General features: G+C 45.3%; 1 protein-coding gene across 2 annotated transcripts in view; it reads right to left on the bottom strand.

The window, feature by feature from the left end:
• The window catches only part of DROSHA (drosha ribonuclease III), an 87276-nt gene that overhangs the window by 55091 nt on the left and 16852 nt on the right, over positions 1 to 15333 (bottom strand). For both annotated transcript variants that reach the window (XM_081014625.1, XM_081014626.1), the window contains exons 11-16: positions 13487 to 13568; positions 10200 to 10274; positions 8425 to 8594; positions 5800 to 5924; positions 3651 to 3750; positions 1493 to 1600 (exon numbers count right to left, since the gene is read on the bottom strand). In XM_081014625.1, coding sequence (XP_080870751.1) covers positions 1493 to 1600; positions 3651 to 3750; positions 5800 to 5924; positions 8425 to 8594; positions 10200 to 10274; positions 13487 to 13568 — 660 coding nt within the window. The remainder of the gene's footprint in view (positions 1 to 1492; positions 1601 to 3650; positions 3751 to 5799; positions 5925 to 8424; positions 8595 to 10199; positions 10275 to 13486; positions 13569 to 15333) is intronic.

Genomic DNA, 15333 nt, shown 5'->3' with positions numbered 1-15333 from the left:
TGGGGGCGTAGCTGGGCCACCAGTCGAAGCTGACAGAAGGCACTCCGGACCACTGAGGCCATGTGCATTATTACTGCGCCAAGCAGGTTTTCAAATTCATTAGAACTTTTTTGGGTTCAGGATTGCTTCACAGCGTCCTGCCCGTACAATGCTTCTGTTTGGACAATAGCAGGGAAGTGGTCAACCCCTACTGTGTGAAATGCAATGGTTAACTCGAAAGCATGGAGAAGAAAGGTTGGGTGAGGATTTGGGGGAGACACACATGCGCTCGCAAACACATGTGGGTAGTAGAAAACAGGGAGATTCTTCATGCACAAGGCTGTGCACCCATCCCTTACGCGGATCATGCCCAGTGCCGGATTTACGTATAAGCTAAACAAGCTACAGTTTAGGGCCCCACTCTCTTGGCGGGCCCAAAAATATTAAAGGAAAAAAACCCGGATGTACATTTCCAAAATATAAGATAAAAAACAAATAAAATAAAACCTACATACAGCAACAGTGTTTTGTGTTGTGTGGGCCCCTATGATATAAGTAATGGGCCCCGCCTGCTCCCTAAAATATCACTGGTTTGCTCATTTCTATATATAGGGTGCCAACTTTCTGCATGGACTAGTTGCATGGCAACATGTGCAAATGGCTTTCGATACATATTAAGTCCATAAATTACCATGTAGCATATATTCAACACAAAAGAGCAACAACTTGTTGTTGAAAAAGGACAGTTGGACATATAAAGGGCCCCATTACCTTCAGTAGCTTAGGGCCTCATCAAACCTAAATCTGGCCCTGATCACACCCCAGGAATCTGCTGCTCCCCTGTGGGGCTTAAGAGTGGGGCTAGAGCAGCCATCCTCAACCGGTGGCCCTCCAGATGTTTTGGCCTACAACTCCCATGATCCCCAGCTAACAGGACCAGTGCTCAGGGATGATGGGAATTGTAGTCCAAAACATCTGGAGGGCTGAAGGTTGGGGATGCCTGGGCTAGAGCCATAACTCCAGCCCTGCTGAGCAGGCTGGCCAGCTCAGAAAGGGAAGGGGGCAGACAGATTATTGTGCCCTCGAGCCTGATGCCATCAGCAAGGCTGGATTCAAATTCAAGGGGCCCAAACCAGTGCTCCCCAGAATGCCCTGGTTGCTGCCAATGGCAGTTTTTTCCTGCCCAACCATTCAGCAGGCAAAAGGGGTGGGGGGCTATAACACAACTGAGGGGTGTGGCGCAATGCAAAATGGCCACCATTTCTAAAAGAGCAGGGCATGTCCCTTCCCCCTCCCACTGCCAACTTATGCACTGTGGAGTTTTAAGGGAATATAACAGAGGTTCTTGAGAGAGAGTTGAAGGCCCTTGGCTTGGAAGATGGCAGCAACGCCGGGGGGGGGGCTCCCTCGCCACCCCTATCCCAGCCGCCTCATCCGCATGCCTCAGATTTTACACACATAAATAAAATGCATATGCTTCGTTCGCTAGGGATACGGAAAGGTATCCACTCACCTGACAGACATCGGAGCGGATGCCCGTTTTCCAGAAGCCTTGGCTGCTCAACTCGACGGTCACCTCACGACGCATGGTGTTTTTCTGCCTAATCTTCTGAAGCGCTTCCTTTAAAGCAAAAAAACAAAAAGGGGGGGGGTTATCTCTGTAGGACCTGACCTGGGATAGCTCAGCAGAGCAACCTAAACTGCCCCTACGTGCATTCAGAAAAGAGAGTCTTCAGTCAATGGGGCTTCTCTCACTCGCTGCTTGGGACATTGGAGCAAACACGCCATAAGAAAACGAGAATAGCCACCCCCCACCCCCTATGCCAAGGGTCAGCAAACATTTTCAGCAGGGGGGCAGTCCACTGTTCCTCAGACCTTGTGGGGGGCTGGACTATATTTTGAAAAATAATAATGAATGAACTCCAATGCCCCACAAATAACCCATTCTAAATAAAAGCACACATTATACTCATGTAAAAACACCAGGCAGGCTCCACAAATAACCCAGAGGTGCATTTTAAATAAAAGGACACATTCTACTCATGTAAAAACATGCTGATTCCCAGACCGTCCATGGGCCGGATTTAGAAGGCAACTAGGCCGGATCTGGCCTCCGGGCCTTAGTTTGCCTACCCATGCCCTATGCACTAGGATAGTTCAATGGCCTTTGGATCCTAGTGCTTGGCCTTAGAGTTCCAACGTCTTTCTCACACTTAAATAATACCATATCAATCTGCTCTTCCACTCCCAACCTGGGCTTGTATCAAACCTGAGTATTTCCTGTCTTGAAAACCTAGAAAACTTCTGCTGATCAATGTAGATGGTGCTAAGATGGACCGACGATCCACCTTGATATAAGGCACGTTCCGGGAAAATGACTACCAGGTTTGTGCAAATAACACACTGGAGGTGTGGACAGGAACCACACGCAACACCTGAGCAGTTCCTCAAAGGCCTAAGATCATACCAACACAGAAAGCGCCATGGTGTGTCAGATCAAGTTTCACTAAGTCTGGCATTCTTTTCAAGAACTCCAGAATCTGAGGCATCTGTTTGGCCATTGTGATAACCGGACGCTGAATCTGACAGGATTTGGCCGGATCTGGCAGGCCTCTTCTTTTTGCTTCTGTCAGACCCAGGGCAATCCGCCAGAAATTGACCGTTGGTCCAGAAGCTCGGCCTTCTGTAGAGCTGGCCGATATATTGATAAATCGGCGTTCAGATTGCGACACCCGTTTCAGGCCATTTGAGCTGGCAATATATTAAAGGTAAAGGAACCCCTGACCATTAGGTCCAGTCGTGGCCGACTCTGGGGTTGCGGTGCCCATCTCTCTTTATTGGCCGAGGGAGCCGGCGTACAGCTTCCGGGTCATGTGGCCAGCATGTCAAAACCACTTCTGGCGAACCAGAGCAGAGCACAGAAACACCGTTTACCTTCCCACCGGAGCAGTACCTACTTATCTACTTGCACTTTGACGTGCTTTCGAACTGCTAGGTTGGCAGGAGCAGGGACTGGCCTGCAAACGCTGTCTGCACCTTTGAGGAAGCCCCATATGCTCCTCGCATGAGACGGAGCAGTATGGGGCTCGCTCAGTTGAAGGCCACCCCCACAACTGAGCAGTTTAATGAAAACCTGGTGCCCCTCCAGTTTGCATGAGCCAGAGCAATATCGGGCCTTGGTAGGGCTGGACAATGTATTTCGGTTGCTTCTTGCTCCCCTAAAGTGGGGAAGAAGAGGCAGCCAGGATACATTCCTGACATCATGATATATCGGCATACCGCACTATTAAGCTACTGATCTATCACAATATCGAAAACCAGATATCGCCCAGCCCTAGTCTTCTGTCTCTTGGGTCTGTTGTTGTTGTTGTTGAAAAAAAGGAAAACCTATATCTGGAAATCTGTGGCAGAGAGCATGAGGCAGAGGAAAGGAATAAATTAAAACGCCAAAGGTCTAAATTGCTTTGGAAACAAAGCAATGATGCATTGACGCTGTGCTATTTGCAGAGAACCGTGGCGATATTTTCCAACACGCTCTTCAGCCTACGGTTCAGGGTTCAAGTCTGAGCAAAGGCAACAGCAACGTAAAGAAACAAACCATGGTATATAGACACACAGAGAAATTAGGGCAGGAATAAAATAAAACAAAATAAAATAAAATAGCAGCATACTTCTCTTTGCACAAGTTTCTGCTTATCCGCTTGTTTCACTTTGGGGCTGTTAGCCAGCAGGTGGCGCAATTTCACATAACTCTTCCAGAGTTTTTGGTACCTGAGAATTAAAAATAAAATAAAAAGGAAGTCGAATGGGAGATAAATCAGTCTTGATCCGTTTCCTTTTTGTTTTTAGTTAAGACAGCTGCCTAGTAATTCTCAGGTTCATACTGGAAAGAAATCCTTTCCTATCCTTATATGGAAACTGGCATTATCTTGAAAAGAGAGCATAGCCAACATTTCCCAGCTAAACAAAGGCTGACGGGCCTTGTTTCTTTACAATAGGAAGAGCGCATCGTTGCTTGGACCACAGCCTATGGACTCGGGCCTTTGGAATGCTCCCAATACCAGGTTTTTTCCTTTACGTGAGGCGAACTACGAGGAGTTGCAGGAAGAATCAAGGAAGGTGGTGGGAGATTTGCTATAACAAAATGCAGAAGTGATGGGTAAAAGCTTGAATGGCAATGGGTAAAAATCTGGGCAGCCATTAGAAAAATGTACGGAGGATAAGGCTATCAATGGCTACCAGGATGGCCTCAGTATTAGGAATGGGCGATATATCACCTCAAACTGGGTTGAAGTCCCTATCGTGATATCAGTTTCATAGTTTTTGACCTGGCAATATATTGCGATTCAGGATGTGTGCGCGCTATGCAAAAATCACAATGTGCGGAGAAAGGTGAAGCCAGCCAATGCCTCTACATAGCTCCATCCTTATGTTAGACATTGTGATATATCAGTATATATATGTTTCGCCTGGGATATGTCACGAAGTTGAAAACCAGCTCCTTATTTCAAATATTGTGATATATCAGCATACAGTGGTACCTCAGGTTAAGTACTTAATTCATTCCGGAGGTCCGTTCTTAACCTGAAACTGTTCTTAACCTGAAGCACCACTTTAGCAAATGGGGCCTCCTGCTGCCACCGCACCGCCGGAGCACAATTTCTGTTCTTATCCTGAAGCAAAGTTCTTAACCTGAAGCACTATTTCTGGGTTAGCGGAGTCTGTAACCTGAAGCGTATGTAACCTGAAGCGTATGTAACCCAAGGTACCACTGTACTGCAATGTTTAGCTGGTGGTATCTCACAAAGCTGAAAACCACCCAATTTCAGACATTGTGATATATCGGTATACAGTGGTACCTCGGGTTAAATACGCTTCAGGTTACATACACTTCAGGTTACAGACTCCGCTAACCCAGAAATATTACCTCAGGTTAAGAACTTTGCTTCAGGATGAGAACAGAAAACGTGCTAAGGCGGTGTGGCAGCAGGAGGAGGCCCCATTAGCTAAAGTGGTGCTTCAGGTTAAGAACAGTTTCAGGTTAAGAACAGACCTCCGAAATGAATTAAGTACTTAACCCGAGGTACCACTGTATATCACACTGTTTAGCTGGTGATATCTCACAGTTGAAAACCAGATATTGTCTAGCCCTACTGTTCACCTCTAGCCTTGTTCCATCATTATTTCAGACGTTGTGATATATCGGTGTGCCATGATGTTTAGCTGGTGATATATCGCAAAGTTGAAAACCAGATCTTGACCAGCCCTACTTGGTATACCAGTTCCTGGGGAACACAATGGAAAGAGAGTGCTCATGTCCCAGTCATGGACATGCCAAAGGCAACTGCTTGGCCCATGCGAGAGCAGAAGGAAATGGTTCTTAAGACAATAAGAGTGAATTGACAGTCAAACATTTCGCAGATTACTCCCCAGGGAACAAAACAATGTTAATGATCCACCATGCAATGCGCAAAACATAAGGGAATTGAGTCTTTAGGGAACCCACAGGTCTACGGTTTACAATATAAGAATTTCATTTTAAAAGGCATGCACGCTTTTGAAACAAAATTAAAGGAATGCAGAAGGGAAAACCTTTTCACTTAAGGGGGGAAAGAAAGCATTTCAGAGTTCAGAATTTTACTGTGCAGCACAGAACAATGACTGATTTTTGCTCCCCCACCCTTTCCATCTATTCTCCAGAGTACTATCCCAGTGGGTGTTCGTAACTCCTTTAACAGAAGCAGTTGCTTCGGCACCTGCCCATCAAGAGCAAGACTGTTAAGACTGCATTCAGCCCCAGGCTTGACAATAATTGCTTACTGTGGGTCTCCAGCATAACTGAGTTGAGCAGGTCGTATTCCAAAGTGGACAATAATGGGGAAAGTAATCACATCAGGGTTGAACTGCTCACGATCCAATTGATCAATGCGAACCGAGCTGGGCTTCTGGAGCAAGTGGAGGGAAAAGATCAAACAATTAAATTTAGGTAACAGTGGCTCTATCGCAGGCATATATAACTTTCCGAAAATGGCCTCTCCGCAGAGGAAGAGCCGGCCCCGAAGACAGCAGCTTCCACCGTCTCGCCTCCACTTGGCAAACGAATCTGAAAGCCAACCGTGGTTTCAAATCCTAGTAAAACGAGAAGTCAAGCCAGATGTGGCTAAGGGAAGAGGGAGCACGTTTACCGGAGACTGGCTCCTGATTCGTTAACCACTGAACGGACCTGTTATGGACGAGCGGGGAAGAGAGAGTTCAATGACCACACCTAGGCTCGTACGAAATGCAGCCCCCTTGCTAGCTGAAGGATTTCTGTGCATGCAACAGGACTTTCCTCCAGTGACGTAGCGTGGGTTGCTGGAGCCCGGGGCTGCACAGAGCGGGGTGGTGGGAGGGAGGGGAATGGATTACACATGCGCATTCAACCGCCTAATGATGACTGCGTCACCCGGGAGATCACAGCCGCAGAGATAAGAAGAGTTGTTCCGTTGTCTAGAGAAATCACTCCCTGGTTCTGAGGGAGAAGTCGTTTTCAAGGGAGCCCAGCGACAGAAGTGCGCAGCTCTATCGAGGCAGCACCGGGGGTTGGAATTTTGCGCCCCCTAACAATTTTGAGCCCAGGGAAACCACCGCTCTGCCCCTCCCCACATTACGCCAATGTTTTCCCTTGCCTCCTCTGACTATCTCGCTCTGCATGGGATGCAATAAGACGCACACCACAGACGACAATTTTCCCACTTAGAACTTCCCTGGAATTAAAAGCAAAGTCGAGAGACAACAGGAAAACTGTCTACCAATGATTGATTCCACTGTTTACGCTGCACATCTAAGTGTTTAAAGCGAGAGTGAATTGCTAAGGGTTCGTCACTGCTAAAAGGAGGAATATAACTGAGGAAATAAATCCATCACACAAAAATACCACACTCCGGTCAGCTTTTTCTCGTGCCACCAACCCAAACTCTAGAGCGACAAGGTAGCCAACGAAAGGGGTGTGTGCAGAAGCACTGTTCGAAGTGTGTGAAGGACTTCACAGAATTTAAAGGTATTCTAAAAACATTTAAAAGGTTAGGTACTGCAAGATGTCCCTTCTCCTTCCTGAGCCTTCGCTCAGATATAAAGAACCAGAAACCCCCCCCACACAAATATCTCTCTTGCTATTTATTAAAATGTGCCCTTGTCACGGAACGAACGAGAAAGAGGGGGAACAAGCAAACAGTGGCCATTCTTCTCCTTCCTCCTTGACTTACTACTGACAAAGAAAGCTGTAACTACAAAAAACACCAATAAAACAGCTCTCTCATAAGCCTCTCCTGATCTTTCTCTATTGTGCCAAACGAGAGCTTTATTGCTGAGCTCAACAATCACAAGGCGAAACTTTCAATGGCAAAACCCAGGACATTCCTATCATTCCAAAAGAAAGAAGGAAAAAAGTTGCGGCTATTGTGCAGTGTTACAATGGACACCAAGCCCAATCTTCATAGAATAAAGTGAGCAGAATTGTGTGTACATCTGCTTCCTGGAGGATTTCTGGCATCCCTATGCAGTGTTGTTGGAGAAGGAGATGGGGAGGACGACAGTGTGGACAACCTTAGTGACACCCAAGACACTAAAACCTTAGGTGCCAGGCAAAAACGTTCCTTTATAACCAGGCCTTTGGTTGATTTGATTGCCATCCTATGCCTAAAATGTGTGGGGGGGGTGTTGGGGGGGATATGGGGTTGTTGTTTTTATTTAGATTATATATTTTGTGGTTTTATATTTTGATTTTGTTCTGTGAACTGCCCTGAAACCTCCAGGTATAGGGCGGTATATAAATTCAATTAATAATAATAATAATAATAATAATAATAATACAGCCGTACCTTGGATCCCGAACGCCTTGGCTCCCGAACAAATTGGCTCCCGAGCGATCGAAACCTGGAAGTGAGTGTTCCAGTTTTCCCTCACTGTGAGAAGTGAGGTTACAGGGAACCAGGCAGAGGGCCTTCTCAGAAGTGGCGCCCGCCCTGTGGAACGCCCTCCCATCAGATGTCAAAGAAATAAACAACTATCTGACTTTTAGAAGATCTCTGAAGGCAACTCTGTTTAGGGAAGTTTTTAATATTTGATGTTTTATCGTGTTTTTAATATTCTGTTGGGAGCCACACAGAATGGCTGGGGAAACCCAGCCAGATGGGTGGGGGAATAAATAAATAAATAAATATTATTATTATTATTTGCACCCACAGATGCCTTACGACCCTAGATTACTACCTTTTATTGTCCTGCAATCATCACTGCATCTTAATGTTTCGTTGTCCCTAAGACGCCCAAACAGTGCACTGCTTTCGGGCAGCTGTCCCAGGCCGCAAACAAAATAAATAAATAGATTGGGAGAGATGGAATTGATTGTGGTTTGGGGTTTGGGCACAGCACAACAAAACTCAATCTGAGAACATTTGCAGTTACCATGCCAGGGCTGGTGACGATCATCCCCTTGCACTCCTCGGCATATTTCTGCCACTCCAACTCCTCCCATTGTAGCATATTGGCAATCTCCTCTTCCGGCACCAGCGGCTTATTGCAGCGTAACAAATACAGCAGTATCTGGTGCATGGACAGCACTTCTTTCCCTCCATCTTCAAAGAAAAAAGAAGAAGAGAAGAAGAAGAAGAAGAAGAAGAAGAAGAAGAAGAAGAAGAAGAGGAGGAGTTTGGATTTTATATCCCGCTTTATCACTACCCGAAGGTCTTTAAGCAGAGGCTTGACAACCATATGTCAGGAGTGCTCTGATGGTGTTTCCTGCTTGGCAGGGGGTTGGACTTGATGGCCCTTGTGGTCTCTTCCAACTCTATGATTCTATGAGTCTCAAAGCGGCTAACAACCTCCTTTCCCTTTCCTCCCCCACAACAAACACTCCGTGAGGTGAGTGAGGCTGAGAGACTTCAGAGAAGTGTGACTGGCCCAAGGTCACCCAGCAGCTGCATGTGGAGGAGCAAGGAAGCGAACCCGGTTCCCCAGATTACGAATCTACCGCTCTTAACCACTACACCACACTGGCTCTGATCCCAAACATTGTTTCTAGAGGAAGAAGAAGGAGGCGTCAAAAAGAAGCAACAGCAGTCAAGGTCGCAAATGGCTCTAACGAAAGGCAACGGCTGCGATCCCAAACATGTCCTATTCATTGGGATTTATTCCGAGGTTGGCGGGGTTAGGATTGCAGACGGTAGATGGATACAAGGCCACCGGCACGTTCAGAAATTGGTGGGAATTAACTGGAGGCTCTGGTCTGACAGACACTTTTTTTTCTAGATCTCAGCAGACTCACAAACTTACCAGAGTCCTTGCACGCTCCCAAATGCCATTTTGTGGGGGCTACCAACAGTTTGAACCTTAGGTGAGACTGTCAATCTGACCACCATGCATTATTACAAGTTTGGTGTGAATTCTTTCACACTGCTCAGCTGGCCGTGGCACGGATGGCCACTTTCGATTTAAAATGCGCAGGAAGTACAAAGAGAAATGTGTCGGCTGCCAGCTTGAAATTCTGCTTTCAAGCTTGGGGGTATCACTTTGCGACATGTCACCGACACACTAGTTCACAAAACCAAGGGTCAAGGAGTTACTGTGTTAAATCAGCCCAATTTTAAGAGTACTTTCTAACTACGGCATGAGCACATGTTGGGAGAAAAACGCAAACTAAAGGCAGCTCCATTTAAAAAGAAAAAAGGGAGTCTACCCAATATCTGAAGACAACATCTAAGGATGGAAACAAAACTTGATTATAGTCATAGCTTGGATCCTGAATGCCTTGGTACTCAGACGTTTTGGCTCCCAAACACCGCAAACCCAGAAGTGAGTGTTCCAGTTTGCGAACGTTCTTTGGAACCTGAACATCCAACAGGGTTCCGCTGCTTCCGATTGGCTGCAGGAGCTTCCTGCAGCCAATCAGAAGCTGCGCTTTGGTTTCCGAACGTTTTGGAAGTCGAACGGACTTCCGGAACGGATTCCGTTCGACTTCCAAGGTACGACTGTATTGGGAATGTGCAACATTGGTCATACTGAGAGTGGTACCAAAGCAATCAACGGACCTAAGTGAAGACATTTCCTTTTTATTTGTTGGTACGAAGGAACATTCCATTGTGTCAACTTCCTGCCTGCAATCTGATGACATGATACAGCCCATCTGACCATCCCAGCAAGAGCTGCCTGGCTGCCGTACCAGTAACAACAAAAAAACTTACCTGGAAGAAACCTGACAAAACGAGGCATGAAGTGAAACCGGGGACAGGAAGCATCATTGTTTTCTAATGAAGGACCTTCAACGAGAAATTAGAAGCAATTCAAAACACAAGCAACACATTTCACAAGTCTCCATCTTTGGTATTCTGTTTTTTTAAAACATATATCTTTATTAATTTAAAATAAATACATTTATGAAAAAACAGACATACATACAAGTAAACAAACATACAATCAAACAAACAAATAACAGAAAAATCAAACAGACCACCACATTATAAGATACAAGAAGATTAATATAATTATCATCATATATACTCCTGATACTGAACACAATTATAAAACTTATAGAGAAGAAATTTAAAACTGACTTCGCATTAATCTCACTGTATTTTATCTATCCATTACAGTTAGATATTTCTTATATAATTTCTTTTTACCTCCCTACGAACTTATATTTATACAATACAGGGATCAGTCTAATTCTGCCACTATGGTTCCTTTTATTCCATAGTTTTCTAAATATTCTTTAAAGATTCCCCAATCCTTATAGACTTTGGTATTCTAATAAGACATTAAAGTTTATACAGAGCTGGGCATATTCCACGACTGCACTGCAAATGCAACGGTTTGGTATTTAGGGTGGATAGTTAATTAAAAACAAAGCAAACTTCTAGGCCTCATAGGTTAAGATAGGATTAATAGTGGGTGAGATTCCTGTTTGCCTTAAAATCCAGCACATGGCTTAGCGGTATTTTCTGAGGCTGTGGTGCAGGCTCCTTCCCATATTTAGTTTATGCATGCAACTTTGCTTAATTTCTGCAGGTCAGGAGGATTTTTCTCGGTGCACAATTGGCCGGCCTGGTGCAGTACACACAACGCAAGGCATATACCTGCTGTCTTCCTATGTTATAATTCTCATTAAAATCTCCATCCTCCTCCACCACCCAGGACATGGAAGGCACAATTCTCTACTGCAGATCTGCAATGACAGATACACCAACCAAACACCTGAAATACACCAGAGGAGCCTTGGGGCAAGGAAGACGCGCTGGTGGGAAGGCTGGAACCGACTAGAGTCAGGAATATTATTTGTTCACAGACTTCCTCCATGTTTTAGTGGCATACAGGTATTATCACCAGCAGCTCCAGATTGGATGCCACTGGTGGCATTTCATGATACAGTGGTACCTCTGGTTACGTACTTAATTTGTTCCAGAGGTCCATTCTTAACCTGAAACAGTTCTTAACCTGAGGTACCACTTTAGCTAATGGGGCCTCCCACTGCTGCCGCGCGATTTCTGTTCTCATCCTGAAGCAAAGTTCGTAACCCGAGGTACTATTTCTGGGTTAGCAGAGTCTGTAACCTGACGCGTATGTAACCTGAAGCGTATGTAACCTGAGGTACCACTGTCTTACGCTATTATAATGAGCATACAAGATAGCACCGTCGGAATGTGCCTTTCCAATTTTGTAAAAAAGAAGAAAAAAGGAAATAAATCTCATCATCATTCATTCTCACTTGGAGCTAGGGAACGTATTTTAGAAAACCAAGGGAAGCACACAAGCAGAACTCTCAAACTCATCAGATTTCTACATTACAAAGACTGCATTTCCTTAAACCGAGTCTTCGGGGGCATATCAAACTCCACAAGAAGCCTGTATATCTCAGCTCAAGATTCTTCTGAGAAGCCCTTGGCTTTTTAAAACAAATTCTTCCTCAAGGCTCAATGGGGGGGGGGGGGAGAGAGAGCATGGATGCTTTCATTTTGACCACACCACAATCCAAGGATGATTTCCAACCCCCCAAAAAGGACAGCTTGCCACCTGCGATGTTTGCTACAATTTTTATTGCATCGCGCCACAGCCACATGCTCCTGTCTCCTATAAGCTACACGGTGCCAACGTTTTTGTCTGGTGCTACGATCACAACTCATTGTGCACACCTTACGGTAATTAAAATCTCAGACGCACGCATCCCCCAAGAAACAAAGTCACGGAGAACAAGCGAGATTTACAATAAATTTGTTGCGGTGCTCAGTGCTCCAGCAAACCCGTGCTTTCTCTCAGGTTACGCCATTTCATACTCCAACCCCAAAGAAACATTATGGTGCTGGAGGAGACTCTTGAGAGTCCCACGGACTGCAAGAAGATCAAACCTATCCATTCTTAAGGAAATCAGCCCTGACTGGAAGGACAGATCTGTTGAATGGTCACTTTAAAACGTGAAGGTTCATTATTGCTTCACAAGTTGTGTATGTCTTTAAGGGCCAGGGCCAAGGCAAATAACAAGACCCAGTCTTACAGCTGTGAAACATAGCAGGTGCTGCTGAGTTGTGTTAATCAAGCTGTGTCAGCAATTGGGTATAGTATATAAGGAGCAGCACCTAGCTCTCCCATTACCCTGGGGGATGGGTTGGTGGTTGGGTCTGGTTTGTTGTTGATGGATTTAGTGTACAAGGAGTTTTTGTTATTAAAACCTTGTTTAAGTTATTTTTGAGTCCCTTTTTAATGCATGGTCTCCTCAGCAAGCTCTCTGCAGCGCTACTAAACTGCAAATAGCCAACAAGATCCTAAAGCTGAGGCTCCAATACTTTGGCCACCTCATGAGAAGAGAAGACTCCCTGGAAAAGAGAAGGAAAGATGTTGGGAAAGATGGAGGGCACAAGGAGAAGGGGACGACAGGGGACAAGATGGTTGGATAGTGTTCTCGAAGCTACCAGCATGAGTTTGACCAAACTGCGGGAGGCAGTGGAAGACAGGAGTGCCTGGCATGCTCTGGTCCATGGGGTCACGAAGAGTCGGACACGACTAAACGACTAAACAACAACAACAAGCATGCCCAGTTTCCATTAAGCTGACTTTTCCTTTGGAGAGATGCCTGTCTTTTTTCCTGATTCTGTAAGCCTTGAGAATCTACCAAACATGCCTGGACCTCCATGCAGTCTCTTGGTAGCTCCAATTTGGCAACAAAGCCATCCTAACTCATCGCTTGAGTTCACTATCAGGACATACGATGATTTACAAAAGATAGGCGAGCGTTGTTGCTTTTTAACTTCATAAGCCCAGCTTGTTAAGTACAGCATTCTCTCGTACACCAAAGAAATGTCCTGGCGTATGTTTCGGTAAATATGAGCAATGAGATTTGTGTGTCGCTCAGTCACACCCAATGGTGTGTGAGATTCTGACCACCGGGATAAGTACTGAAAGAATGCTCTGAAATACCTTTCGGATTTTCATTTAATCCCCTGCTCTCATCCACAAACACATTCTCAAACTCAAAAGTTACCGGTAAGATTCCAGTCGTAGAGTTCCAGGATATCTTTAAACAGGTAGGAAGAGAACAGCTCCAGTCCTCGTACGCAAAAATTCTGGAAAAGGAAAAGGAGCCAATGTTAATGTCAATGATCAATGTATGAGCAACATACCAATACCCCAACAGCGTGGTTGGCGAGATTACAGGATATAATTTGGCAATACAGTGGTACCTCAGGTTAAGTACTTAATTCGTTCCGGAGGTCCGTACTTAACCTGAAACTGTTCTTAACCTGAAGCATCACTTTAGATAATGGGGCCTCCTGCTGCTGCCGCGCTGTCGGAGCACGATTTCTGTTCTCATCCGGAAGCAAAGTTCTTAACCTGAAGCACTATTTCTGGGTTAGCGGAGTCTGTAACCTGAAGCGTATGTAACCTGAAGCATATGTAACCCGAGGTACCACTGTAGTTCCTACGGTTGCTGCTTTAGGCATACTTGAGAAGTTAATGCCAATCAGGTTCATAAAATACACGCAGATCCTGCGTTCTGAACACTCGTTATGCAGAAACACATTTATCCAAATGCGACAAATTAGTACCCAAACCTCGCTATGCAAACTACAGATGCAGGTATCTGTAACAGAGAGCTTTTTTTTTTTTTTTTAACTTCCTGGTTTGCCTTTTGCTGGTTGGCTGAGGGTTTTCAGAAGGTTTTATTGCTTTCTGGGCTTCAAATTCCATGGTTGAGAATGCATTAGAAATTTCCCCATAGGAAGCAATGGAAATTGTTGGTTTGTTACGCTTGATGCTTGCCTAACAGACGAGGGAACGCATTGTGTTCAGATGGCGGGATGTTATTACATATTATTATAATATGTAAATTATAGCACATACACTAGTAAAAAGAAACCTGGGCTGGGGTGGGGGGCAAACCCACAAGTCCCATTATGGTGGAAAGAATCTAAACCACAGGATTTTAATGTGTAACTTCTTCTTCTTCTTCTTCTCAATTTATTTACCGTATTTTTCGCTCTATAAGACGCACCAGACCACAAGACGCACCTAGTTTTTGGAGGAGGAAAACAAGAAAAAAAATATTCTGAATCTCAGAAGCCAGAACAGCAAGAGGGATCACTGCGCAGTGAAAGAAGCAATCCCTCTTGCTGTTCTGGCTTCTGGGATAGCTGCGCAGCCTGCATTCGCTCCATAAGACGCACACACATTTCCCCTTACTTTTTAGGAGGGAAAAAGTGAGTCTTATAGAGCAAAAAATACGGTATATCCCACCCATCTGGCCCATATATATAACTTGTGGGCAGTGCCGGATTTATGTATAAGCTAAACAAGCGATAGCTTAGGGTCCCACTCTCTTGGGGGCCCCCCAAAAAAATTAAAGGAAAAAAAATGGATGTACATTTCCAAGATTTAAGATAAAAAACAAATAAAATAAAACCTACATACAGCAACAGTGGCAAATGGCTTTAAATACCTATTAGGTCCATAAATTGAGGGACGCGGGTGGCACTGTGGGTTAAACCACAAAGCCTATGGCTTGCCAATCAGAAGGTTGGCGGTTCGAATCCCCTGCGACGGGGTGAGCTCCCGTTGCTCGGTCCCTGCTCCTGCCAACCTAGCAGTTTGAAAGCACGTCAAAGTGCAAGTAGATAAATAGGTACCGCTCCAGCGGGAAGGTGAACGGCGTTTCCATGTGCTTCTCTGGTTCACCAGAAGTGGCTTAGTCATGCTGGCCACATGACCCGGAAACTGTCTGTGGGCAAACGCTGGCTCCCTCGGCCTTTAGAGCGAGATGAGCGCCGCAACCCCAGAGTCATCCGCGACTGGACTTAACAGTCAGGGTTCCCTTTACCTTTACCTTAGGTC

This window comes from Podarcis pityusensis (genome assembly GCF_964106645.2).
Source record: "Podarcis pityusensis genome assembly, chromosome: 7".
Lineage (NCBI taxonomy): Eukaryota > Metazoa > Chordata > Lepidosauria > Squamata > Lacertidae > Podarcis > Podarcis pityusensis.
This window is presented reverse-complemented; position numbering and strand designations above follow the sequence as displayed.